At 46.7% G+C, this 26,034-nt stretch overlaps 2 protein-coding genes across 3 annotated transcripts; both read left to right on the top strand.

The window, feature by feature from the left end:
• The first annotated feature begins 93 nt into the window (after nucleotides 1–93).
• Nucleotides 94–4,863, top strand: cars2 (cysteinyl-tRNA synthetase 2, mitochondrial). Of its 2 annotated transcripts, none has more exons than XM_047030814.1 (15): nucleotides 94–617; nucleotides 704–754; nucleotides 847–964; nucleotides 1,047–1,118; nucleotides 1,265–1,370; nucleotides 1,476–1,556; nucleotides 1,764–1,893; nucleotides 2,015–2,148; nucleotides 2,245–2,312; nucleotides 2,470–2,536; nucleotides 2,626–2,764; nucleotides 2,908–3,031; nucleotides 3,237–3,335; nucleotides 3,458–3,676; nucleotides 3,893–4,863. In XM_047030814.1, the coding sequence occupies exons 1-15, from the start codon at nucleotides 370–372 to the stop codon at nucleotides 3,953–3,955; spliced, it is 1,719 nt and encodes a 572-aa protein (XP_046886770.1). In that variant the 5' UTR covers nucleotides 94–369; the 3' UTR covers nucleotides 3,956–4,863. The 2 variants fall into 2 exon arrangements, with proteins under 2 accessions (XP_046886770.1, XP_046886768.1); XM_047030812.1 differs by having other exon boundaries at nucleotides 1,244–1,370.
• Nucleotides 4,864–11,819: 6,956 nt separating this feature from the next.
• irs2a (insulin receptor substrate 2a) lies at nucleotides 11,820–23,907 on the top strand. The gene is made up of 3 exons (XM_047030815.1): nucleotides 11,820–14,770; nucleotides 14,925–15,409; nucleotides 21,736–23,907. Exons 1-3 carry the CDS (start codon nucleotides 12,075–12,077, stop codon nucleotides 21,738–21,740), a joined length of 3,186 nt encoding a protein of 1,061 aa, XP_046886771.1. The 5' UTR covers nucleotides 11,820–12,074; the 3' UTR covers nucleotides 21,741–23,907.
• Nucleotides 23,908–26,034: the final 2,127 nt, after the last annotated feature.

Genomic DNA, 26,034 nt, shown 5'->3' with positions numbered 1-26,034 from the left:
AAAGAAAAACTCGGCTACCCTGTGTACCAAAACGGAAGTTCCCGATCAGAATGTCTGCACATTGCGCACGCGCGATCATTGTGTCATCTTGACGCAATACTGACGCACGGATGTTGTGGACCTCATGTACAAGAAGAAATGCATCTTCTTTTTGTTTGCGTGACTGTGTTTTAAATGCTTATTACATCAAGGAACACATTAATGCAACATGTATATATAATGGCACAATGGGCAGTGTTGAGGCATTGCGCGGATTGACCAGGACACGTTCAAGCAGCTGAAGAGCTAGCCGTGTCCCCAGTATCTTTGTGGCCAAAGGGCAAACTCACTGTTCAGCATTGGTAAACTATAACCATTTTGCACCCAACAATGAAGATGTGGCCTGCAAGAACTTTAAAGCCATTATTGTGGAAAATAAAAGGGGCGTATTGTTTATCAACGGTCTCCCTCAACCCGCCACCCACCAGCACATTAGCCTACAGATGTAATGCATCCTGTGCAGGAAAAAGAAAATCATGGACAAAACCCACTGGATTCGACACCGGCTTGACAACCTACAATAGTCTCACTAAACAGAAAGAGCCACTTATCCTGGCACAGGAAGGAATTGCTACTTGGTATGGAAGACATGGTTTTTGGGGAAATTTTGTTGCATTTAAATAAGGACATTGATAAAGCTGTACTGTGTTCTCTTTCACTGTAGGTATAGTTGTGGACCCACAGTCTATGATCACGCACATCTGGGTCATGCATGGTAACCCGCAATTTAGTTTCATTGTCGAGCATCAATATTCAACAACAGACATTCAGCAGTTGATTTGACTTCCCTTTCTTTTCCTGTCGTAGTTCTTATGTAAGGTTTGACATACTGCAGAGGATTCTATCCAAGGTCTTTGGAATCACTGTCATCCACGCAATGGTCATCACTGACATTGATGATAAAATCATAAGAAGGAGTTTGGAAGTAAGCCGACGATGTACTTTTCGGTCATCATTCAGTCAACGATCATTTTGCAATGTAATTTTATCACAACTTGTCATTACAGGAGAACATATCCCCAACGGTCCTGGCCAGAATATATGAGGAGGACTTTAAAAATGACATGTTAGCTTTGAAGGTGTGTGAGTATGAATTGTGAGGTGTCTTTGCTGTCTCCTGTGTGTTTCAGTATGAACTGAAACACCCATGACTGTATGTAGTGTGAAAAAGAGTGAACATCTGTAGCATATTTAACTTTTTCAGTTTTTTCCTTTTCTTTTTGAGGTGATCCCTCCTGCAGTGTACTTGAGGGTGACTGAAAATGTACCTCAGATTGTGGCTTACATTGAACAAATCATCCAAAATGGACATGCATATTCCACAAAACAGGGTAATTACGTGACAAACATGCTATTCAATGATACCTGTTTCACATGGTGCCATTATGAACTATTTTTAGAAGTAGGTACTATATGTTTGATTGTTTTTCCTTCAGGTGATGTGTATTTTGACATCCAGTCCATCAGAGAGCGCTATGGCAAGCTTACCGGTTCTGGAGATGCAACTACAGAGCCTGGTGAGTGTTTCTGGTTTGTGTACGGGCTGTTTCGTGGCTTCTGGTGGGTCCCTGTTGCTCAGTAAACCCTAAAGCTGTTCTTTAAGACAATAGACAGGGCAGCTGTGAAACAGAAGTACATGTTTTATGCATGTCATCTTGAATTGTCTTTGAATGGATCTTCAAGAGACAGTTCCCCCCCCCCCCCCCCCCCCCCCCCCCCCCCAGGAGAATCAGAGAAGCGTGATGCTCGGGACTTTGCACTGTGGAAGAGCTCTAAGCCTCAGGAACCGTTCTGGACGTCTCCCTGGGGCAATGGAAGACCAGGCTGGCATATCGAATGCTCCACTGTTGCCAGGTCTGAACATTGGTTGTACAGTGTGTCCCCCTAGTTTTATTTATTGATGGCTTTGTGCTCATGTGCTGTAGACTGTACAAAACAATATATTTCATGACAGTTTTATTGTGATGCTTTACAGCTCTGTGTTCGGGAATCAGCTGGATATCCACTCTGGGGGCATTGACCTGGCCTTCCCTCACCACGAGAATGAGATTGCTCAGTGTGAGGCCTACCACCAGTGTGACCAGTGGGGGAATTACTTCCTACATTCAGGTGGGCCCTATGTGTCAAATGACATGAATAATTCATCGTGAACTTCCTCATTAGGAGGTTGTGGTTGAATCTCTGTTCTTTTGTTTTTACTCACAGGACATTTACATTTGAAAGGCAGCACGGAGAAAATGTCCAAGTCCCTAAAGAACTACATCACTATTAAGGTGAACAGTTGTTTGATAACTCTGTAAATCATTTGTGTTTGAAATGTGTAATAATAACGTATTTACAGACTTTGTCATCTCCATTTTCTACTTGTTGGTGTCTATTTGAAAGCAAACCATTTTGTTTCCTTTCTCTCTTCACGTTCATTCATATTAGGATTTCCTGCAGTTCTACTCTGCCAATGAATTCCGTATGTTCTGTCTGCTGACTAAATACCGATCAGGTAAGACGCATATCTGAAGTGTTGCATATCTGTACGTTTCTATCAAACTGCGATGTGGTTCAACTTAGTCTTCTCATCCATCTCTACAGCTATCGACTACAGTGATGCCAGCATGATTGAAGCCAGAAGTTCCCTGGCAACCATCGACACTTTTACCCACGATGCCCAGGCCTACATGAGGGGGCACCTGCAGTGCCAAGCCGTACAAGAGGGATCACTATTTGAGAGGTTGGAATACTTTCCTGAATGGATATTCCTACATCCAGTGGTTACCACCTTTTTCTTTGCCACTTTCACCTCTCACCTGACTACCTCCCTTTGGACCTCAAGCAGAAACATAATATCCTCTCCCTGGGTTTTGTTTTTCATAGGCTAGAAGAAACCAAAGCAAGTGTTCGGAAAGCATTAGCTGATGACTTTGATACACCGAGAGCAATTGGTGCCATTATGAACCTGGTGTACCATGGCAACCGGCACTTGCAACCCATCACTAAGGTACCCTCCAATGGAAATGTTTGTTCTTTCTAAATGAAGAGAGTGGGTGTGGGAATGAAAAGCTAAAAACACATCACTAGCCAAATAGTCCTGGACTAAAGGTTTTGTCTCTGTAAGTTCAGTGGCGTGCTGTGTGATTTCACCCATACATCCATAGTAAAATGTATAATGAATATTAAAACGAATATGTCCTTTGGCTGGCCAGCCTGATGGTTCACCTAGGAGTCCAGCGGTGTTTGGGGCAATGCTGTCCTACATCAGGGAAGCCTTCGAGGTGCTGGGGGTGGACCTGCTGGATAGAAAGGTCAGAGGTTAAAGAATATATAATTTGAATGATGGCCCTCTGTCAACACAAAGATGTTATTATGGATTGAGGTGTTTTTTTGGCCTTGACTGGTTTAACTGTCGTTCCTACCTCATTCTCAGGAGAGCCAGATTGAAGACTCTTCTGGAACCCTCCAGAATGTAGTGGAGCAGCTGGCTCGTTTCCGTAGTGAGGTCAGGGCCTTTGCCCTGGCTCCTGTGGAATCAGCCCCTGGAGAACCAGTCCCAGCCAGACCGAAACCGCGCCCAGACAGACTGCCTCTTCTTCAAGCCTGTGATGTGCTGCGCAAAGACCTTGCACCCTTAGGGGTGCTCATAAAGGTGTGTGTGTGTGATTACTCACATATGTTTAGTCACACGTGGGCTGAGATCATAAATGGAGTGTCGTACTTGTAGCAATACTTTAGGTGTCCATCGTCAACAAGCTTCTATGTGTTTGTGATGGCCTTTTTTTATTTAGTTATTATCTTGCATTTTCCGGGTCAGAATTTGCCTGGCTGATGTTCCCAGACGGATCTTGTTTTGAATTTTTTGTAGGACCGAGGGACCAACTCCACATGGGAGATATCTCAAACGAGATCTGCGGATCAAGACAAGTAGCGTTTCCGGCCCGACGTGCTTCAGCTGGAGGGTCCTGGTCCACATCAGGACGGCTGAGGAACGACCTTGGAGATCATTATTGTCATGCAGACCGTGTCATACGCTCGCCAGACTCCATGGGTGGATCAGTCTGAAGGCCCGGAATCATCCAGAGTCAGTCCTTTTGCGCCTCTGCTGGCATGCCCCTGCAGGTGTGCAATTAGTCCACTAGGTGGTAGTCTACTGTCAACTGTTGGACGGGGGACCGGCTTTGACTGAACTCTGGGGGGTGAGGTTAATGTAGGTGCACTTTGACACAAGGTACTCTTGAGTTCTAATCCATTTGAATGTCTTTGGGAAGGACCTCTACAATAGTTTGCCAACAGCATTAGAACTGAGGACGTGGACTGAAATGAACCTCTGAAGAGACTTGGTTGTTGCACACCCAATACATATTTTTTTATTATATTTTGCATTTATAGGAGGTTATCATTGCCACTAAAATCTCTACACAATTTTGGGGATGTTTGATTTTGTTTGATTGACAGTTTTCTATACCTATAGTGAATAATTAGTAAACTTTCAGGTAAGCATGTCACTGAAATGTGCAATGTAAAGCTCCTCAGTGCATCTTACAAATACATTTAATTTAGCCAGTAACTATGCCATGGATCTAATGTGTTTGTTTAAGTGTGTCGTTTAGGCTTGTTGAGCTTGTTAACTGTGTTGTCCATTCCCACTTGAACTCAGGATTCTTCTATGGTTTAACAGAACCAGAATCCTCTTGCTGTAATCTGTCCAGCTCCACTAATATCATGGAACCATAGGTGATGTTGTCAGTTTAGCGTAATTAAGTCACAGGCCACATTTGTGTTATAAATGTATGCTCTCTATAGAAATTGCCAGAACAATGGAGGATTGAATCATGACCTTGCTGCCATGGCGCCGTTTGTAGCCCACAGACAGGGTCGGACTGGCCGTCGGGAGATATCACCGGTCGTGGGTCGGTCTGCGTTTCAAAGTCCTGGGCCGTTTTTTTCCAGTCCCAGTCCAGACCTGCCCACAGACGTCTGTTCTTGTGAACCATGCTACGAATCGTGTTCCTGAAGGGCATCTACTCCTTTTCCTGGAACTGTCATCCCAGGTTAGAGGGGAAATCCACTTGCTTGACACCTACAGTAGGTGGGGGTGGGGAAGGTCAATAAACATGTTAGAGCACAGAAGGGGTTCAAAAGACGTCCGTCAGACTTATAGCAGCTTGCATCCACCTGGGCCGCCTACAGCCCTGCACTGTGCTCAAACAACTGTTGTCTTTTCTTCATCCACCGCGAACAGTTTTTTTTTATCAGAAGAAACGGGAAGAGTGGAACTTGACTGTCCAGCTAAAGGAACAAAAATCTTGGACAGACTATGAAATTGTTCAAAGTGATTAAAAAGACAACAAAATTGTGTCCTTGGAAAACCCTATAAGCGTGACCTTCTAGTGCAGCATAGATCCGCATTTGTTTACAGCCGGCCAAAGCCGATTTGTGGTGTGGATCTGGCAACCTGGCATGCCCTAATCCGACCACTAAAGAAGACTTTCCTCGTTCTTCCCTTAGCCGTTGATCTGAGGCGCTCCAGCCAGCCAGGGGGTTACTTAGGGTCAGATTTAACACTTAGGCTGTTTCTCATTTGCAAAATGACATCTTCAGGAAAGCAGTCCTCTTACAGACCTATTGGTGATGTGTTGTATTTTTGCATTGGGAGGGTCTTGCAACATACTGGAGTAGTCTGTGCCAATGCTCATGCAGAATATGCACGCGTGTACAGATCGGGCATTTGGATGCACACCACACACATTAGCATGCATGCCTGCCCGTTCACGCACACAGCTTCACACACGCAGAGGAAGGGGCTGAGGCTCCGTTGTGATAAGCGGGGGTTGGCGTGCTCTGTCCCATTGCGTGTGTTCGTCATCTCCGTCGGGTCTTAGCGCAGCACCCCCCCCCCCCCCCCCTGCAACCCCCTCGGTGCCCCCCCCCCTGCAACCCCCCCCTTTCACCCCCTCACCCCTCAGTGTGTGTCCCCCGCACCCGGTTCTGTCACGCAGACGCCAGCACTGAGCTGCAGGCAGGAGAGACGAAGCAAGTTCCCAGAATGCCAGTGAACAGGAAGCAGTGCGAGGGGGGCGAAGGAGCGGGCAGGGTCCACCGGGCCTTTTGACATACAGCATGGCAATTCTAGACGCACGTCATCAAAAAATCACGCTTGCGCACACACACACGCATACACACAGATAGAACAGCCTGCGGAATGGCCCATGGGGGAATTCTTTGATGGGACTGCAGGATTAAAGAGTGACATCCTGCTCTCTCCAGATGTTGGCTTAACAGTATCCCAGTGCACATCTGTCCTACACAGCACAAGGAAGGCCAGAGAACAGAAAGAGAGACTCCTTCTAATCAGGACTGTGTATTAAACTGTGTAACTGTGCGCGTGTTTGTAATCCCTCGTAAATTCAGTATCGAGGTGAAGCCATGTAAGTCCATCGACGCACACAAAGACGGTGCCTAGATTTGGCGACTGCTTTGATATGCATAGAAAGTCCAAAACATAGAGACCAGAAAGACTACTTGAAGGAGAGCAATCAACGGGGAAGGTCGGGTTAAAGGGCAGCTTTCTTAAGGATCCACAGGAACCGATTTCACACCAGATGCTGGTTAAGCCAACATACTGCAGAATCCCATAGGAAATGTCTTTCTGCCCTTTAAAAACGGACTGACGGGCCAGAAGGACTGATTCATCTGTCACGGTCCACCAGGGCCTATTATTTCAAGCTTCATTAAAGTGTTCTGGAACTGATCAGTGCTGGAGCCATTCCACCTCCACACACGTGGCCACAACACTGGATTTCCTCTGATCAAGATGAATCTCAATCTGAACTTCATACCTGTTCATGGAAAATGTGCACCTTGTTTACGGAAGCCACATCCCAGGCCTCCTAAATCAGGACGGGTGCCTTTGCCAAGAACAGCTGAAGGCATTAGCAGAACCCTTGGCAAGGGAGGAGGCACAGCCTAATAGAGGAGGTGTGCTGGCTTGTGTTGACCTCCAGCAGAACCAGACTGGGAGGTGATACCTGCAGAGAGCAGACTGACTGTCTGTCCCAGAATATCCACTCACATCTGCTACTCAATGAGTCTTCCAGCTCTAAGGATACATAGTTTGCTGTAATCCTAGGCAGTGGTACTTTTTCAAAGGTCCAATTGGGTGTGTCATACAGTAAATATTGGAGAATACCTGCGTAATGTCAGCCCATTCAGATCACAGATCAGCCCACTCCCCCCCCCCCCCCTATTTCATCCTTTTATCCTTGACCCTCCAGGGTTGATGATTTGATCAATAAACAGCAGATCACCACAGTCATTCATAATACAATTTTTTTTAAGCACAGATACTGTTAATGAGAGCTTAAGCTGCACATGGCATCTATGCACACACACACACATATTCACACACACACACACACACACACACATCAGCTGGATACCTGACATCGGTAACACTAACAACACTCGGCGGGAGGAGTTTACCAGTCTCATCAAGCAGCCTCTTAATGTGGGGGATGCACACAGGCTAATTGGCAATTTAATTATCCACGTGTCGGGAGAGAGTAACTGTGACTAATGCTGTCATTACAATGAGTCACTTTTGCAGTGACCCTGTCATGCTGTGTCTAAGCTGCGCCATGTCTTGGCTCTGAGTCCCAATGAGTGTGCTGTTATATGACAGGAAATGACACAGCTTGAGGATACAGCTTCATAAAAATCATGTATTTATGACTGGAAGTTATCATACGGATGAATTCCCACATGATCTAAAGGGTTTGTTCAAAACGGTTCCTGCCCTGCCACCCATGTTGAGTTCAACCTGCCGGACTCTTATCATTAAGTACTTTGACCTCCTCTTTGTACATGGATTGAAGTCACAGTAGAGCACTGTTGAGCTATCTCAGGGTGCTGTTGTATCAAGTTGTTGATGTCGTTGCTCTATTCTGGGCTAATCCAAACACACACACACACACACTAAAGGACAGACACGACACCCAGACTGGGGCCAGCAAATCTAAGTCGCCTTTTTTGGAAACAGTCATCTATTTATTTTATCTGTTAAAGATCATTAGTTCAAGGAGACTCAGTAAAAATAAACCTATTACAGCATTGCAAACAAACAAAGAGGGCGCCAGCAAGTCTAAATTGCTCTTACAAGGAATCGGACCAAGTTGACCCACAATGCAATAGATTTCATTAACGATCTTGTGGAAAGATGGACCGGACTAAATGTATTCTTTTTTTTTTTTACCCACAGATGAAGATGAGGCTTCCAGTTTCTGTCACATTGGGCCTATTTTATTGAACTTCTCTATTTACGACACTTGTGTTTTCACCGCCACTACTATGCCATTCCTTTTAATTAATGGAAGGTGACAGACAAACTATAAAAGTTTAATTAAATAAAATAATGATTTTGGATGAGCACATGATTTTGGAATAAGTGGTCCCATTAAAGCACTTCAGTTTTGTAATGAAGTGTCTGACCCCTGATTAGGGAGCTATTACTGCAACTGCTGTTAGTACAGTTTGTGGCACTAGTGGTTGTGTAAGGAAATAGGTCATGTACTATATATCTTGACCTGGGAGCTGGAGAACCACAGAATGCGCAGACAGACTGACTGTTTGGTCCTAACCCATCAGCTCCAAAACTTTGTACGTGAATATGTGTGTGCATTCGAATGTGCTGAATGTCTGACAGACACACACAAACCCTAACCCTGTTTGGACGTTTTCCTGTTAGGCTGTCTGTGTGAGCTGTTTTCCCCCTGTTCTGTGAACCATGCCCTTCATTTCTTTGTTATTCACTTGTCTTTGTCTGGCCACTGACAAGAAACTGTGATCCTCTTTTACTTGATCATTATCTGTTATCAAAACAACCTCAACCAGCCAAACCTCCTGTGACAACAAACAATAGAGTCAATGACACTTATGCGTAACACATATACAGTAGATAACTGAAGAAAGAGGATTAACCAGGACCATTACATCCAGACACCACTGCAAAACATTGACACAAACATTTAGCTAAGTGCTCTGCAAACCATTAAGGAGGCTTTGATTGTGATCCTTATCATTTTCAGATGAAAACACCACCAGGTTCCCTCCTGGTTACCACCTACCGCTACCAAAACATCTTATTTCCTTGTGTGTTTAAACAGCTGTCACTGTAACAGTCAGATAGATAAGTGAGATAGGTCTCATTAAGGTGGACAGCAGTCACACTAAAGTAGATCATATTTATGCCTTTTCACTGACGGTCATGAGATTTCCCTGGGGTTTGCCTTGGCGACACAGCACATAAATCTTAATCACACGCACATGGCAAGTGCAATTGGTCACAGAAACCTGGCAGACCGCATCATCACGTGGTTCGAGGTATTGTGAAGCGCTGTTGAGAACAGACAATTCTTTCTCCTCCACAGCTGTGACATTTCCGAACCCACTCCTCGAACACAATCATGGGGTAAAAATTTTTTTTGAAAACCACAACTAAACACATTAGGAACTCATTGTCTCACAGAAACCAAGAGATGAAGAGAAGACTGGATGAAAAACAAGCCCAAAAAGAAAGTAGAAGTGTTGGTGGCGAGCAGAATGAGGAGGGTAAATTAGCACATAGGTGGTGTTGTCCAGAACAGCATGTACAGTACAGTACTCAGTACTGTACAGTAAACATGAATGCTTTATGTCCTCACAGGGCCTGTGTGAGTCAGCAGCCCCTACCAGAACATTCTGCACCCCTAACATAGAGTAAGAGCGGTCTCCTGAGTCCTGATAGAGGTTTCCATTCCTTAACATGTTCACTTACGCAAAATTGGTTAGAATTTGATTAAGATTGTAGGCCATTGTAGATGCTAGGTTGGTGAGCAATGATGTGTTTTTGAGCACGCTGGCTTTGTGACCCTAAGTAGGCCTACCTACATGTGGTCAAATTAACTCCAGATACAAAAACATAAAATGCAAAACACAAAATGACAAACACATTTTAATGTTTGCTCCAATTCAAAGCTTCCATTGGTGAGTATCAGTATTGTACTCAAGACAATGGCAAGGTACTTATGTTTTTGCATCAGATTAGAGGTGACAGTAATACTGAGAACACATGTTGTGATCAAGCTTAACTACCAGAATTAACACTTGAACAAAACAAAAAAATAGGCAGTGGTAAAACGTCATAGGGATCACAAACACTCTGATAAACAATAACAGTGGTGAACAATCAGGGATTAATTGTAATCTTCTGAGTGTGTGTGTGTAATTGTAATCTTCTGTGAGTGTGAGTATGTGTGTGTGTGTGTGTGTGCATATGAGCACACACTGAATGAACACTGTAGGCAGATGAGAAAATAGGCAGATGTTCATTTAAGAACAGGAACCATTGAAGAACCAAATCCCAATTTGCACACATTACACCCATTTGAATCCATCGTGGCACCTCCAATTGAAATATCTAATCTTCTTTCGGAAAGATTATAAATCCAATCTGGGATTGGCCATGGTCATCACACATACATTGGTTAGCCTCTGTGGGTGAGCTTGGTCTCTGAACTCAAGGGACAGAGACCAGGCTGAGATCAACAGTTGAATTAAGGCCACAATTACCAGGATGATCTGTCAAACAGATGTCACCACCCCTGCTCAGTGTAAGGGACGCCACTTTCACCATTAATAAATAGCACAGTGGCAAGCAAAGAGATGTGTTTTTGTGTGGGACATGACCTCACCAAAAATTTGCTTGTTTGCTTAATCCACAGTCATTGGGGGAGGAGGAGGTGGTGTGTGTGTGTGTGTGTTAATGTGTTGGAGGGTGTTTTGGGGTGGAAGATGTTGCCCATTTTATGATATGACAAAGCAGCATTCAGGAGATAATTGATCAAACCAAAGAATTGTGTTTTCTGCTGTGTTGTTGTTGATTGAGCTGGCGTGTGAATGAGAGAACCAGACGGTGGCAGCATTTCGGATATTTAGTTTGTTCATATATGCGCTCAGCTGCATATGACGCACCATCATACTGCTGCTAGCCGTGTCTACCTATCAGTGTATTTATGTTACCAGATACCAATTATTTTCTGAAATCTGAACAATGTTTTCACACTTTCACAAAGTGCGCTGTACAAACCAGGCATGCGACTTTGCATGTCGAAGGATAGAGTCATGTAGTGTAAACGTACAACACACTAATTGTATATGTAAAACAACAATTAGGGTTTACTAATTAGGTCGCAAATCCAGTGCTGCTACTGAACAAGGAGCCTACTCCTGCAATAAAAAATGTACTACAACGCGTTATGCAATGAGTGTTGACACTTTTCTTGCTGAATGTAACGGAAACCTGCGCACTTTGCTACCAGAAACACGCAGTTAATTAAATACAGGTTAGAAATTCTCAGCGCTTGCTTGAAGGTTAATAATCGAGGCGTTTTCGAATGCTTTCAATGTGCTGAAAGTTAACGTTCACTCTCAACAAAAAATCATAGTGTATTGATTTGGTAAAATAAAAAATAAATAAAGAAAACGAGACAAAAACAATAAGGGTCCTAATCATAAAAAAAACATCTGGAAACTATAATTTGCAGTAAATTACATAGCTAGGCTACTTCTGTAGATTAGATTAATAATTTGTGAGACGGGGATGGCTCCTAGTAGGAGGCGGGATCAACAGGGGGAGGGACTTACTTTCTGTGTGACAGAACAGATTCTATTCTACTATCTGTCAGTTGATTCCACCAATGAGTCCAATGAGCTGAGCGTATTCAACAGGATTGACAGGCACGCCCCTTCAAGCTTGCGCCGTCTTTTATGACTGTAATTTCCTTCTATTTTTTTTTAGCCGAGCTGGGTGTAATAACGTCACATGTTGTTTTTCTCTCCAGTGCAGTAACTGTACAGAGTGCTTTTATTTGCTGCTTTACGATTGCAGACAGCGGACCGAAATACTGGTGTCGGGAATGGATTAGAAAACGGATTTAGGCTGCTGCTTCGTAGTTCCTTGCTTTGGAAATATCGTACAAGAACTTATATAGAAGTACATAATAAGCGACAGAATGGCAAGTCCACAAACGACGGGAGGACACCTGTTATCGAATATAACTAATAGCAGTAATAATATCAAGAAATATGGATACCTAAAGAAACAGAAACATGGACACAGGCGTTTCTTCGTGTTAAGAGAGCCAAGCGAGGGGTTTTCTGCCCGGCTGGAATATTATGAGAGTGAGAAGAAATGGAGAAACAAGTCTGCTCCGAAACGACTGATAACTCTGGATTCTTGTCTGTGCGTAAACAAGCGCGCGGACGCAAAGCACAAACACCTAATCGCCCTTTACACCAAGGACGAATACTTTGCCGTGGCGGCTGAAAACGAACAGGAGCAAGAGGACTGGTATACAGTTTTAACAGATTTAATCACAGAGGGGAAAGTGTATGACAGCCCTGCGTCCACGTCCTCACTAGTGGGATTCGAGGAGGCCAACTACGGTATGATTACGCCCGCAACCGCCACTTACAAGGAGGTATGGCAAGTCAATTTGAAATCTAAAGGGCTGGGTCAAAGCAAAAATTTGACAGGTGTCTACAGGCTATGTTTATCCAGTCGGACAATCAGCTTCGTGAAACTGAACTCGGAGACTGCGGCTGTCAGTTTGCAGCTCATGAATATTCGTAGATGCGGCCACTCAGATAGCTTCTTCTTCATCGAAGTGGGTAGATCGGCGGTCACTGGCCCAGGCGAGCTTTGGATGCAAGCGGATGATTCCGTGGTTGCGCAAAACATCCACGAGACCATTTTGGAGGCAATGAAAGCCATGAAAGAGCTCTCGGAATTCAGACCACGGAGTAAAAGTCAATCCGCCAGCACCAACCCAATATCAGTGCCCACTCGACGCAACTTAAACAACTTGCCCCCTAGTCAGACAGGGCTGGTGAGGAGGTCAAGAACGGATAGCATTGCAGCCACCTCTCCTGTCAGAAAGTTCACCTCCTGTCGGATAAGAACGGCCAGTGAGGGAGATGGCAGCATGCCCAGACCAGTCTCCATGTCCATATCCATGAGTGGAAGCCCCACCAGTAGCAGTTCTGGCCAGAACCATCTGAGTCGATCTCACACCCTCAGCAGTGGCCGGACATGCAGAATGTTGGAGTCGGCCTCCAACCTCCAACACAGCAGGTCCATGCCCGTGTCCAATTCTCCGCCATCGGTCTGCAGCCCCATCAGCCTCTCTCCCAGAGCCAGAAACATCTCCACCCCAGACACGGTCCAGCGGCCATTCAGCTGCAGCGCCTCCATGTCGGGCTCCCTCAGCGATGCAGGCTTCATGCTTTGTGAAGAGTACGGGTCCAGCCCATGCGATACCAAGTACCTTCCCATCACACGGAGCGACACCCCGGACTCTCTCTCCAGCACCCCCCCTTCTCGGGAGGCCAATGACCCGTGTGGCTACATGATGATGGACAGGCCAAATGGCAGCAGGCGCGTAGCCGGTGGGGACTTCCTGCCGTCCGACAAAGCCTACAGGAAGAGGACGTACTCGCTGACCACGCCGCGTCAACAGCGGGTCCCGGCACAGCTGTCCTCCGCCTCGCTGGACGAATACACTCTGATGAGGGCCGCTCACGCCCACCACAATTCCCAATCCGCCTCCCCAAAAGTGTCTTACCCCGAGGACTACGGCGACATCGAGATTGGCTCGTCGTCAAGGAGCTCCAGTAGCAACCTGGGAGATGACGGCTACATGCCCATGACACCGGGTGTGGCGCCGCAAGGCGGCAAGGCCGACAACTACATGCCCATGAGCCCAATGTGTGTTTCGGCTCCCAAGCAGATCATCAACCCCAGGGTGCACTCGCAGTCGTCTGGAGGAGGCTACAGGACTAACTCTCCCAGCGGAAGCTCTCTGGAAGACAGTGGCTACATGAGGATGTGGTGCGGCTCCAAGTCTTCCATCGAGAGCCTGGACAGCCGCTTGCCGAATGGCGAATACATGAACATGTCACCTGGCAACCCGCACCCTCTTCAGACCCCGCCTGATTACTTCCTGGGCCCGCTTCCTGGAGAGCCGGCCGCGAAGCCCACTTACTCCGTCAGCTCGCTGCCCCGGCCGTCAAAAGCGCAGGCCTCCAAGACTGAGGAGAGCGACCAGTATGTTCTGATGAGTCCCCAGAGCCAGAGACCGGTGGTGGGCGAGTCTGACTACTACTCTGTGATGGGCAGTGCAGCTCAGGTGGCAGCTAACAACCCTTCAGTTCCTTCCCCCATCAGGCAGATCAGAGTGGAGAACCTGCCACATCGGGGGAGGATTGGGAGACCCAACAGGCTGTCTCTGGACACTTTCCGGACCCTGCCCAGCATGAACGAGCACCCACTCCCCGGGGAACCCAGGAGCCCAGGAGAATACATCAACATAGACTTCAGTGGGAGCAAGTATTCCCCACCCTCAGCCTCCACAGAGAGCCAGTCTTCATCCCTGGGGTCCAGTGGCAGTAGGAGAAGGTCTCCTCTCTCAGATTACATGAATGTGGAGCTTGGCTCCCACTCACCCAAGTCTGGGCACACCCCTGCGGGACGGTTGGACACACAGCCAGAGCCCTCCATGTGCCCCCACCCAGAGGAGACTGGAGAGTACCATGTCAGTGGGAAGAGAGGTCCTGAGTGCCCCTCTGACAAAGTCAAAGATGACTACACGGAGATGACATTTGGCATGGCCAACACACCTCCACAGCTCCTCCCTCAGACGCCAGCGAGGTATGGAGATATCCCTTGTTTCATTGTGACGCAGTAGTCATAGCGTTGCAATTATATATATAGCACACACACACACACACATATAGGCTGGATATAAACAGTTTATATTAAGACTGATGTATCATCTGACACTAACATTTGCTCCATCTCTCAGCCCCAGTGTCCGAGAAAAAAGACCGTCCCTGGAAGAGCAGGATGTCCCGGGTATGGGGGTGTTCCTGCTGGAGGCTGGCCCCTCTATGGACCCAGACCGATCTGCCAAGGTGATCCGGGCCGACCCCCAGGGTCGCAGGAGGCACAGCTCCGAAACGTTCTCCTCCACCGCCACCGTCACGCCCGTGTTTCCCTCCTTCGCCCATGAGGTCAAGCGCCACAGCTCGGTGGAGAACATCTCCTCACGGAGCAGCGACGCCTCAGACGAGGAGTGCTCTGGCAGCCCCATGAGCAGGAAGACCTCGGCGGGCTACCAGACCGGACTCAACTACATCGCCTTGAACCTACTGGAGAACAGGGACATGGAGCCGTGCGAGGACCTGGTCGGCTTCAAATCCACCAGCAGCTGCAAGGGAGGCATCCATGGATTACATGCCACACCATATGTCTGCTTGGGATTCAAGGAGGCAGCAACCACTGCCAAAGGTGAGTGTGGCCTGTGTTTGTGATAGTGGCTTGAGTTACCAAACCATAAAATGGCTGAGGTAGAATACACAAATGGTTATAAATAAGCCATAATTTATTAAATGTGTGCAGAAGTAAAAGTGGTTGAAAATTTGCATTTTAGTACCAGGGTCAGCGAAATTGTAGGAAATACATTTATTTTGTATGTAGATTGATCGTGTACAAAGATATGTGCTGTGCGTGATGATGATGGTAGACTATGCATATATGGTTTAAATAACATACTTCAGTAAGCTACTGCGAACTTGGTTAGGAGAGCTAGATTTGAAACACAAATGACCAGTGCTGCAGTTCAGAGCTGGATTCGCATCTGCCGCGTGCAGATAGAAAGCTGTTTCCCCGCACGAAAAAAAAGAAGAAAAAACATCCTTCGTAATATGAAGGTGCACGGGCATGTTGATGTAATTAGCTGAAGTGGCTTTGCACCGTTTGTACCGTGCAGAAATATATCGTTTTGTTTACTTCCAAGTTGCCTACAGTACAGTACGAGATTCCCAATTGCAGGGAATTTAAAACGTGACCAGCGTGACGAACGTTATACTCTGCAAGCAGCGAGGTAAACAAGCTACTGCGTAGCCACCATGACACCGCAGGATAGGCAGTGTCGTTGGGTTTGAGCCAAGCGAGCGCAGTTTCCATTCAATAACACGTTTAGAACGTTTTTGAAACTAAACAACCTTTAGGGAAATGTAATAACGTGAGACGTTTAGTTCGAAAAGTGCATATTTAGATAAAAGGGCATATTATGACATAAATGCATGCTTTGTAGTTGAACTAAAAAACATGATATACCTCACATGTAGGCTATTTACTTTGAATTACATTATATTTATTATAGGCCTAGTTGTCAGCACGGATTTTTTTCCTAGATTTGCAAATCCAGATTTGCATTCCAACGTAAACAGCTTTGTTTGAAACAACACATTTTATATTAAGTTGACTGGGTGTCATGTTGCATGTATCCAGAAACGCTACATGTAAATCCTTCCAAATCTATCCATGATAAAGGATAAAGCTCATTTTGCTTGGAATATAAAGGAGCTTCAAGTTTACCAGAGCTGGAACATCTTGTTAGTTTTACAATGACACATATCCCCAGGCAGTTCCCATCAATGACTTGTTTTCCAATGTTGAAAGCAAGTAGGCTAGGCAAAAAAGAAAGAAAAGTGCAATGGCCCTAAGCACATATCACAAATCATTGTGGCCCCGACTCTACCCTCTGGTCCATCTCACTGTCCCGGGGTCAATATTCTATCCCAGAATAGCCTCTGTGGTTGCCAAAAAAACAAAGTGTTGTGTTCATGGGGTTGGACATTGACTCATTGAACCATGTAAACATTAAGCTTGGGCAGGCATGTTGACAGCAAGGTGAGGTTTCGCCCTATCCCTGCGTTGTTATCGGCCCAGTATGCCTGCGTGGGTGCATGTATGTGTGCAATGTGGACATGTGAGGCCCCGCACATGTGTTTGTACTTGCAGGTAGCGAGTTTTCATGTCCCTGTTGAACTACAGGTTGAAAAAAACAAAAACAAGAGCGAGATCAGGTAATGATGAGGCGTCCGGGTTAGGAATTCCTGGCAGTGTGTAAAAGTTGCTGCGAGAGGTGAATACTTGCTTGTTTTTGTCAGCCATCAGCTTAGGGCTGCTGAATGGGATTGCGGGGGCTTTTCTTTTTCTGGGAGGCCCGTTGGAGAAAAACAGTTAAACATACACGCGGACTCTGGCACGTACATGGTTTGCCTGACCGTTGCTTGTATGGAGGGGGGGGGGGGAGGCGGCGGGGGGAGGGGGGGGGGAGGGGGGAGGCGGGGGGAGGGGGGGGGGGGAGGGGGGCTCCGTCCAGCCCCCAGCGTGTGAACAGAAGCCCCAGATTTGGGCAAGGACGCTTCCTTTTTTCTTCTGGTATCTAGAGGGCTTGTGTGGGAGTGAGAATGAGTGTGGGTATGGTGTGTGGGACGGCACGTGCACTCCACTGTGTTTCCGCTTCATTAGGCGGTTCACACAGCAGAAGTAAGATGGAGTGAGAGAGGCAGAGAGATGGCCCTGAGCCTTCCATGCTCACGAGAGGAAGAGAAGGGGGCAGTGCTGGGGGGGGGGGGGAGGAGCTTGGTGAAAGCCAGTGCTTTTTAAAAGCAACAAACAAACCAACCAGGAGGCCCCCGGCCAAGGTGCATTCTGGAAGGGCTTGGGAAAATAGAGCTGATTGGTCGTTTCTTGAACATTCTGTCCGCCTACCAAGGCACCCCAACGAAGAGGTCAAAGTGCGTGGTTGTATTTTCGGTAACTTACTTATTGCCTGATATGGTGTTTATCTGGCAGCCTTACCCCCAGCTGGGCCATGCGTGGGCACTGTATGGGAAGAGTAGACTCATCAGAACTATGGGTACAAAGTACCACCTTCTTAGCAATCAACACCCCCCCCCCTCCACCCACCTCCTGAAATACCATCCTGGCTGTGTTCAGAAAAACAGAAACAGCCCTCATACAGACTCTCAGCAAATGAAGATGCAAAGAAGTGAAAGTGCCTTCCGGAAAGTCCGAGGTTGTTGTTTCGTTTTTTTCCTTCGTCTGCCGTTAGCGCCCTGAGTAAATGAATAGCCTGGTGTTTGTTTACCTAAAGGTCCTTAGCCTTCTCTGAGCACGTGGCACCAGTGTTTACCTGAGATGTGACTAACCCCCGATGCTAATACGAACCCTTCTCTAAGGCCATCACACTGTCTGGTCATCCCAGGTGGATGTTCTGTTCAGAGATTATCTGGCATCAGGACACGCTGCTCTGTCTATTCCATTCATTCACAGATCCCTTTATGTGATCATGTCTGCCGTCCTCGCTCCTAATTCTCCCTCCTGCCCTCACCCTCGTCTCTATCCCCTCCCACCCCCCCGTCTCTCCATCCATCCATTCCTCGCTTGCTTCCTCTCCCTCCTCCTGGTTGACGTCAAGTGTCGAGGCCCTAATGGCAGCAGGTGGTAGGTTTGGAAATGGGAGTCAACATACTCAAGAGTGTTTATGTATTGATGGTGCCAAGGAGGGCGGGGGGGTTTCCTTGAGAGGAAGGAGGAGCACTGCTCCTGACTCCTCCTGCTGCTGCTTCCGGAAGGATCCGGAGCTCTGCTCTGCTCCTCGAGTCGTGGCAGATGGTCTGCTCTGCACCTGCCACCTCTGTGTGTGCTGCACCGCCCCACCCCCCCACATCCAACATCCAGCGCCACCCCCTACTAGTGAGCAGGCACCCCCAGGCTGGCCCCTGGCCCAGCCAGGCCCAGCGCCTTCCCTTGGTGGTGGGCTCCTACGACGGCTTCTCGTGACGGCCCCTCAACCATCTGCTGGGGTTAGGAGTCGGGGTACGGAGGTGGAGAGGGAAGGAGGGGGAAGGAGGGGAAAAAAAGTTGATGCAGAACATTAGGGACAGGAGGATAGGGAGGGGGTATCTTGTGTGTGCGTGTGTGTATTAGCCTAACGCTTATGGCCTGCACTCTGGTGTCCGTGACCGCCGCTGGTATCCTTTCAGCTCATCTACGATGTGTCACACCACGGTCGTCAACATCCCCCCTCGTCGTCATCGTCGTGCAGATCGCTAGCGGCCTCTCGCAGCGGCAGACGCACGAGCGTAGGGCATGCGCGGCAAGCAGCAGGCCCCTGGCCGGCAAGGCCCGCTCCACCGATGCGTTCTGTTTTGTTTGGTCTGAGAAAGAGAAAGAGGCGATCTGGTTTCATTACAGCCCAACAGCCCCCGCTCCCCCTCTCCTCTCTATCTGGAAACAGAAGTCCAGGAGCATGCTCAGGAAGATCCCGTTTCATGATCAGAGACGACTGTTGAGAGGTAGATGGGAATCTGAGAAGCGTGTCTATCTCCCGATCTCTAAGCTAAAAAAACGTTTTCATTTCTATTTTTCTTTATTTTCCAAAGTCCACGCCGCCACTCGCCTTTGAGTCGTTCGCCCCCTTCCGAAACCTCGCTAATTCCTCACGCTTTTTTTTCCACGCACAGGCTTTCAAACTGTTACCCTTGTGTGTGGGCACACAAGCGCGCTCACACACACACACACACACACACACACTGGCAGGTAGTGTCAGAGTTTCCATGCAGCCCTGCTGCCGACAGTGTGACACACACACATAGCCCAAAGTAGGCCGGGATGTTCCGGCACCAGATAACCTTGTCGCCGATTAGATTACTCACACGGTGGGAGGGATTAGATGTTGGCCAGACACTCGTAGAGAGAGAGGTGAATGAAAGGGCCATTCTCTCTCTCTCCCCCCCTCTTCCAACACACAACACACACTCACTAAAACACACACATCAACAGATACTGATTTGGCACGCCAGTTAGATTCAGATTTCAGGTTAAATTCCAATTTCCACAGCAACAGAGCAGAGAGAGAGAGAGAGAGAGTCAGATAGACCCCAGGCCTGATTCTACATGCATGGGCCTGACTCCCCTGACTCCATCATCAGGTCAGCCCAAGCCACAGCCACAGTCCCCATCTCTTAAGCCCTCGCCACTGGGCGGATTCCTGAAATGCCCAGATGGCGGTGAGCACCACATCTGGGTGAACTTTGTCCATCGCATGCAGCACTCTCGGGCAAAAACCTGCCTCCCCCCCTCCCCCAGTAAAGATTACTACTGCTAGCCTCAGTGCTGGCTGTAGCCTTAGAGAGGAGGTGTCCCATTCAATGTTCTCTTTAGTTTCTCCCCCATTTTCTCTCTCTCTCTCTCTCTCTCTCTCTCTCTCTCTCTCACTCTCACTCTCTCTTTCTCTCTCTCTCCCTCTCTCTCTCTCCCTCTCCCATGAAACCACCAGGGAAAGAGTCATGTGTCTCTGTTTTTCTTTTCATCCTCTTCCCTCCCCCCTCTCTGGTATTCAAAGCAGTGACCGGAAGATAAATGGGTATCGCTTCTCTCTCTCTCTCTCTCTCTCTCTCTCTCTCTCTCTCTCTCTCTCTCTCTCTCTCTCTCCGTGCTAAATATATCCTCTCCAGGAAATAAATTACTGATGAGACGGGATCAGCACCTATCACCCCTGTAGCAAGGCAGTGAAGGACTCCCTGCAGTTGCTGGGCACTGTGCAACACCCCCCTCCCCCATCTCAAGGCTTCAGGCTTCCCTGAGATTATGCAATTATTACACCGTTGAAGACCACCCTGGGGCTTGGAAAGAGCCAGTTCTTGCATAGCTCCACCCCCACGCACACGCACACACACACCCTGAATGGAGCTGCAATAGGATTAGGCTAGGATAAGTCCATCTGGCTCACCAGAACTGGGACCTTTGAGCTACTGGAGGAGTGTGGTGGCCCCTGTCATGTTCAACCCCTGGCTCGTCTCACACTGTTGATTCTCCCTGTGTGTGTGTGTGGATCCACACCTAGATGATGACATTCTTGGCGGTGTTTGTGTTTTTGATGTTCTCTGGGAGAGTCCCTCAGAGGGTTTGTCGTCCCCTCAGGGAGAAGGGAGCTGAAGACTCTGTGTACCGTTGGGTTGGGAACTGGAGCAGTTGGCTCGCGGGATTGAGAGGGGTTGCTGTGTGTGTGGCTATATGCGGCTGTGGATATGTGTGCGTGTGTGTCTGAAAGGAAGAGAGAGAGAGTGAGAGAGTGCATGCCTGCTACGAGGATTGAGGCCTCGGAGGGGGAGGGGGAGGGGCTTTAGTCTACCGGAGACTTCCATTCACACAGAGGCCCGATGCAAATGGCAGCACACAAACAGGAACAAAAGGTCACAGGTCAGACATCGGATACCCACACAAACACGGGCAGGGCTGAAGAGAAAGGGAGGGAGGCAGAGTGAGGTAGAGGGCAGAGCCTCAGACCCAGACACCTTTAGCTCGGCTCATGGATTTAACCGGAAAGTTTGTTATTGTGACACAAATAAACCAGTGAAAAGCCTAATCGGCATTTCGAATCACAGAGGCATTTCAGATGTTCCAACTGTCTGAAACTTTACACTGTGTGTGTGTGTGCGCGCGTGCGTGCGCGTGTTACTCAGTGCATTTCAGAAAACGAATTGATCTCAGGCACCAGTATGCTATTTTTTATCCCAAAATGAAGGCACGTGCCTCTGTAGTCGCCCCTGGTTGCGGTGAAAACAAAGCCACCCTTATCCCGGGGAGGGAGCCCCAAGCTGACCTGCTTCCTGCATCGTTTCTCTGAAACACAGTCACAGGAAATCACAGAGACGTGCCTGTCATGCCTATATGACCGACCGTTAAACAACGAACAACACCGTTAAACAATGTTAAACAACGAAGCTAACTTGTCTTTCTTTCTCTGTGTCTTTCAGACTGAGTGGCAGACGTGAGTCTTTCTGAATCCCCTATCCTCCCATCGCTGGATGGAGGACACTGGGAGCCTGCTGCTGAACTATTGACCTCTGACCCTTTGTGCCACACCCCTCTGGATAGGTCAGGCTGTGCCTCATCGATCCTTGCGACCCCCCCGCCCGTTGCTCCACCCTGACCCGGCCTCACCTCCTGGTGGTCAGGAATCTGAGCGCTTATGATGTCTCAGTGGCTGTGTGGATCTTATGCATTCTCCTGTGTGTGCGTGCGCACATGTGTGTGTGTGTTCTCACTGGCTCCTTGTGTCAGTGTCTTCTTTTCCTGCTTGGGTGGGGCTGTAAGACTGTGACCTTTGTAGCCTCACCAGAACTTGGGAGGCCCAACCCAAAAATTCCTGCTTCAGATAATTTAACAAACAGTCACGAGGTACGCACATATTATTTATTGACTTAAATGGGAATTAATTTAAGTGTGTTTGCGTGTGTGTGTGTGCATGAGTCAGATGGAAGAAGAGAGAAAGACCAACTATTTTCCTTTTTCAGCAATGCATTAATTTAACAATTTAAGTTAATTACAAAACCCATAAATATTCCCTACCTCAGAACGAGCCAGGATACAAGAGGCACACTGACTATAATAAATATATTTAGATTAAAGTACTATTTATTTTGGATGCTGAATGTTTCTTACGACCAACCCAAAGCCTTAACGTCTTTGCTGTCCTTGTATTTTCTATTTAAGATGTTTATTTAGACCTATATCTATATATTGTTTATCTATATCACGTGGAAAGTCAATAGGCACAGATTACCATGATAGAGAAACATACAAATGACATATTAGAGCATTTTATGACAGGATTTCTTAAATTAGATTTATAATTGACAAATTATTTTATCTTAATAAAAATATTTCCCTCAATCTTTACTCTTAACTCTTCTTAAAATTATATCTTTATGATAGTTTTGTGAAACTACAAATGACATTTTTTATTACAGGTAACAATACACACAGTAAGTTCTAACACACAGATACACTATGTTCTGGATAACTGTAAGAGTTCTGCATGAATGCACCCAGGCATCTGTACTTCTATGTGCACTACATGCCCCACAATTCCTTCAGTTAGACTTCAAACCTCAGACACTCTTACCTACCTGGAACCCCAATACCCTGTTGTTTTACTCAGCACTGGGGGCATTGCTGTGATGCAATTACACGGTACAACATCTGATGTTTAAACAGTTAGGTAGAAGCTCAGGTGTTGAGGTTGGACCTGATTGCCATGTTTGGGCTGCCGTCAGTCATTTGTATTGTAGTCCAGCCACAACACCTCCTCACAACTGTATTTTTGAATAGAATAGACACACATGAATGTAAAGCACCTTATGTGTAGATCACGGACATCAAGTATGAGGAACTGTATCAAAGTATGAAATGGTATATATCTACCACACATCTGTTTGTTTGCAATGGCCTGAATGTGTAAATGATGTACATATTATAAAGAGGTGAACTTTAATAGGCTGTCCAATCATAATAGAGCATCTAGATTACTTAAGTTGCAATGAAATCCCCAGACTGTGTTAAAACCTTTTGCTTTTGCGACCTATTTTCTAAAAGGGTATTTGCTTTTGGATTTTAACGTATGCTTTTATTCTTCACAGTTACTGTGAGTACATTTATAAAGTTTAAATAGAGAAATACTTAGTCTATTTTATGATAGTTACATCTGCCTTGTTGAAACATTTAACCCATGGCATATGCAATAGATAAACAAATAAACCCTTAGTTTACAAAGTGGAACCAAATGTAATTGTGTTGATATGTTTATACATTTTTAAAGAAAGGAAACTATTTTGCTGTTTGTAAATTTCACTCTGCCAACTTCTGATGTTAGTTATTTTTTTGCCACTGAAACATCAGTTAATTAGTTAGGATGTTTAACCGTAATCTCACTCTCTGTCTGCATCTACAGTTTTCTTATTTAAGGGTTGGTATTTGAACTCTTGATTCAAAGTTGAATGTGCTGTCTTCCATTGTATATATTCCCTCAATTGCTCGTTGTGATGCTGCTCATAAGAGATGACATTTTAATTATAGTAGTACTGCTTTTTGTCTGTATTGATTATGGATGGCAACATGCAATAAATAAATATGTTTATTTGGTTCAACTGAGTCTCTGTTGTTGATGTTCCAGAGTGTTCCTACTACCTACCAGCCAACCACTCGTCTGTGTTCTATTTTTAGGGTGAAGGATAGCTTTGAGAAGTTGATGTTCCCATGTTTCCCCTTTTCCAATGACGTGTGTTATCTAGAAAAACAAATAGTTCCATTTGCTAAAACCTGATGTAGCAAGACTGCAAGACTTTCCATATAAAACAACACCATTCCCCATAATGCCCTTCAATATAGGATTCCTGCTGTCAGTTAGGAGAAAGGACGAAGTAGTTGAGCCCAGGACTCTCACAAACAAGAAGACATAATAGCTTCCCGAACATGGGCTGACAGAAGTAAAGAAAAGTGTTAAGACTCTCTCCCCCATCCTTCCTTCTGAGTGGAAAAAAAGGATATTCTAGGCTTCCTCGAATGCTGTCTGGTCCTGTTCCTATTGCCCCTGGCTCTCGCACACGTCTCCCTGAGTAGCACTAGGAAGACCTCAGGAAGCTTTTATTTAGCTAATTACTTCCTTCCCAACCAAGTCTCTGACAAAGGGGTTGATAAGCAGGTCAATAATGGTCAAAACAGTCTATGTTTGATTTCTAAAGCACACAAACACACATGCCTTTCTTTCTCTCTTTGACACACACACACACACACGCAGAAGCATGTACCCCCTTTTTGACCTGTGCCATGATGCCACAGCAGGCACAGCATCAGCTGGATCAGCAAGCCTCTGCAGCCAGGCAGAAACACAAGCTTATGCAACAGCTCCTGTCATCACATCGAGGACAAAGTGTTCTGTACCCCCCCTGAGCTGTTGTATTTGTACACAGGGACTGTTTAAGGGCATATCTGTACCAAAGTATATGGACGAGAGGATGGGACAGAGGAGAGGAGAATGGAGGGGAGGAGAGGAAGGGAGAAAGGAAGAGAAGAGAGGACTGGCGACGAGAGAGGCCTTCAGTGTTATCCGTGGGAGAACTTGTGAAAGTAGTGTTTGTGTTCAATATCGAAGCCTGACAAGGACACCATGGGAGTGCTTGGGTCAATCGTTCCCCAAGCCCCCTCGAACAATTCAGAAGGTTTCGGATGAATATATCGTATGAGAGATGACTGGCATCACGCCCGCACGCACACACTTGCATTTGTGCACACGCACACAATTGATGTTCCCTACATAAAGGGAATTACATTTTGTTCCCTATATGATGACCATGTATAAATGACATCATGTCAGTAGGGTATAAACAAGCTCAAGTGTCCGCAGCCTTACACTGAAAAGCTCAGAACCCACATATCCACAAAGGCTCTCAGACACAACATAAAGCCTTAACTAAACAACAATAAATCAACATGCACCAAACAGAACACAACACTGCAGGCCGGAGACTGGAGACTTGGATAGCTGGTGTGTCTCACTTTAGATACAATTTCCCCTAATTGCAGAGATCTACGTACATAGCTAGCTACTCGATCAATTCAATTCATGTGGGTCAGTTTGAGCGGGCAATTAAAGCACGATGGTAATACAATTGCCAGAACTAACTGACCCTACTGTACAGTCCTTTGGCTTTGCACCACTAGAGAATTCACATGTATACACAGGAGTTCAGAACAGAATGTACTCAGACATGCCTCTAGAGCATGAAAAAGAATGAAAAGCATGAAAAGAACTCCTCATCACCTTGATAAACCATGCTGTTCTACCGCAGTCGTTGTTTCCACCCTAATTCAGAGACCACAAATATGTTGGGTTTAAGCGTGTCCTGTTTCTGTGGGCATGTGTGGATTATAAGAGCATGCAAGGGTTTGTTATGGGTGTGTCTGTACTGTGGTACTGAATGGTATTCCCCGCGATGAAAAGGTTCCTTGTGCGATATAGTTGGTTTGAACGCTGCTGGGAGGACACGGAGAGAAGCTGGCCCCAATATTTCGGTGTGAATCAGCCTTGGGAGGGTTTCTTGTGGGCTCTGTGAATGAATGGCTGCATGCAGCAGGGGCTGACCCAGTTACAGCAGCGGCTCTGCTGCACGAGAGCACAGGAGTCGGAGGGGCCCTGCGGAGGTGGGAGCGCTGGAGAGGACCGCACACACACTCGCACACACGACCATGCTCTCACGTGCACACTCACACGCACA

Source organism: Hypomesus transpacificus, chromosome 12 (genome assembly GCF_021917145.1).
Source record: "Hypomesus transpacificus isolate Combined female chromosome 12, fHypTra1, whole genome shotgun sequence".
NCBI lineage: Eukaryota > Metazoa > Chordata > Actinopteri > Osmeriformes > Osmeridae > Hypomesus > Hypomesus transpacificus.
This window is presented reverse-complemented; position numbering and strand designations above follow the sequence as displayed.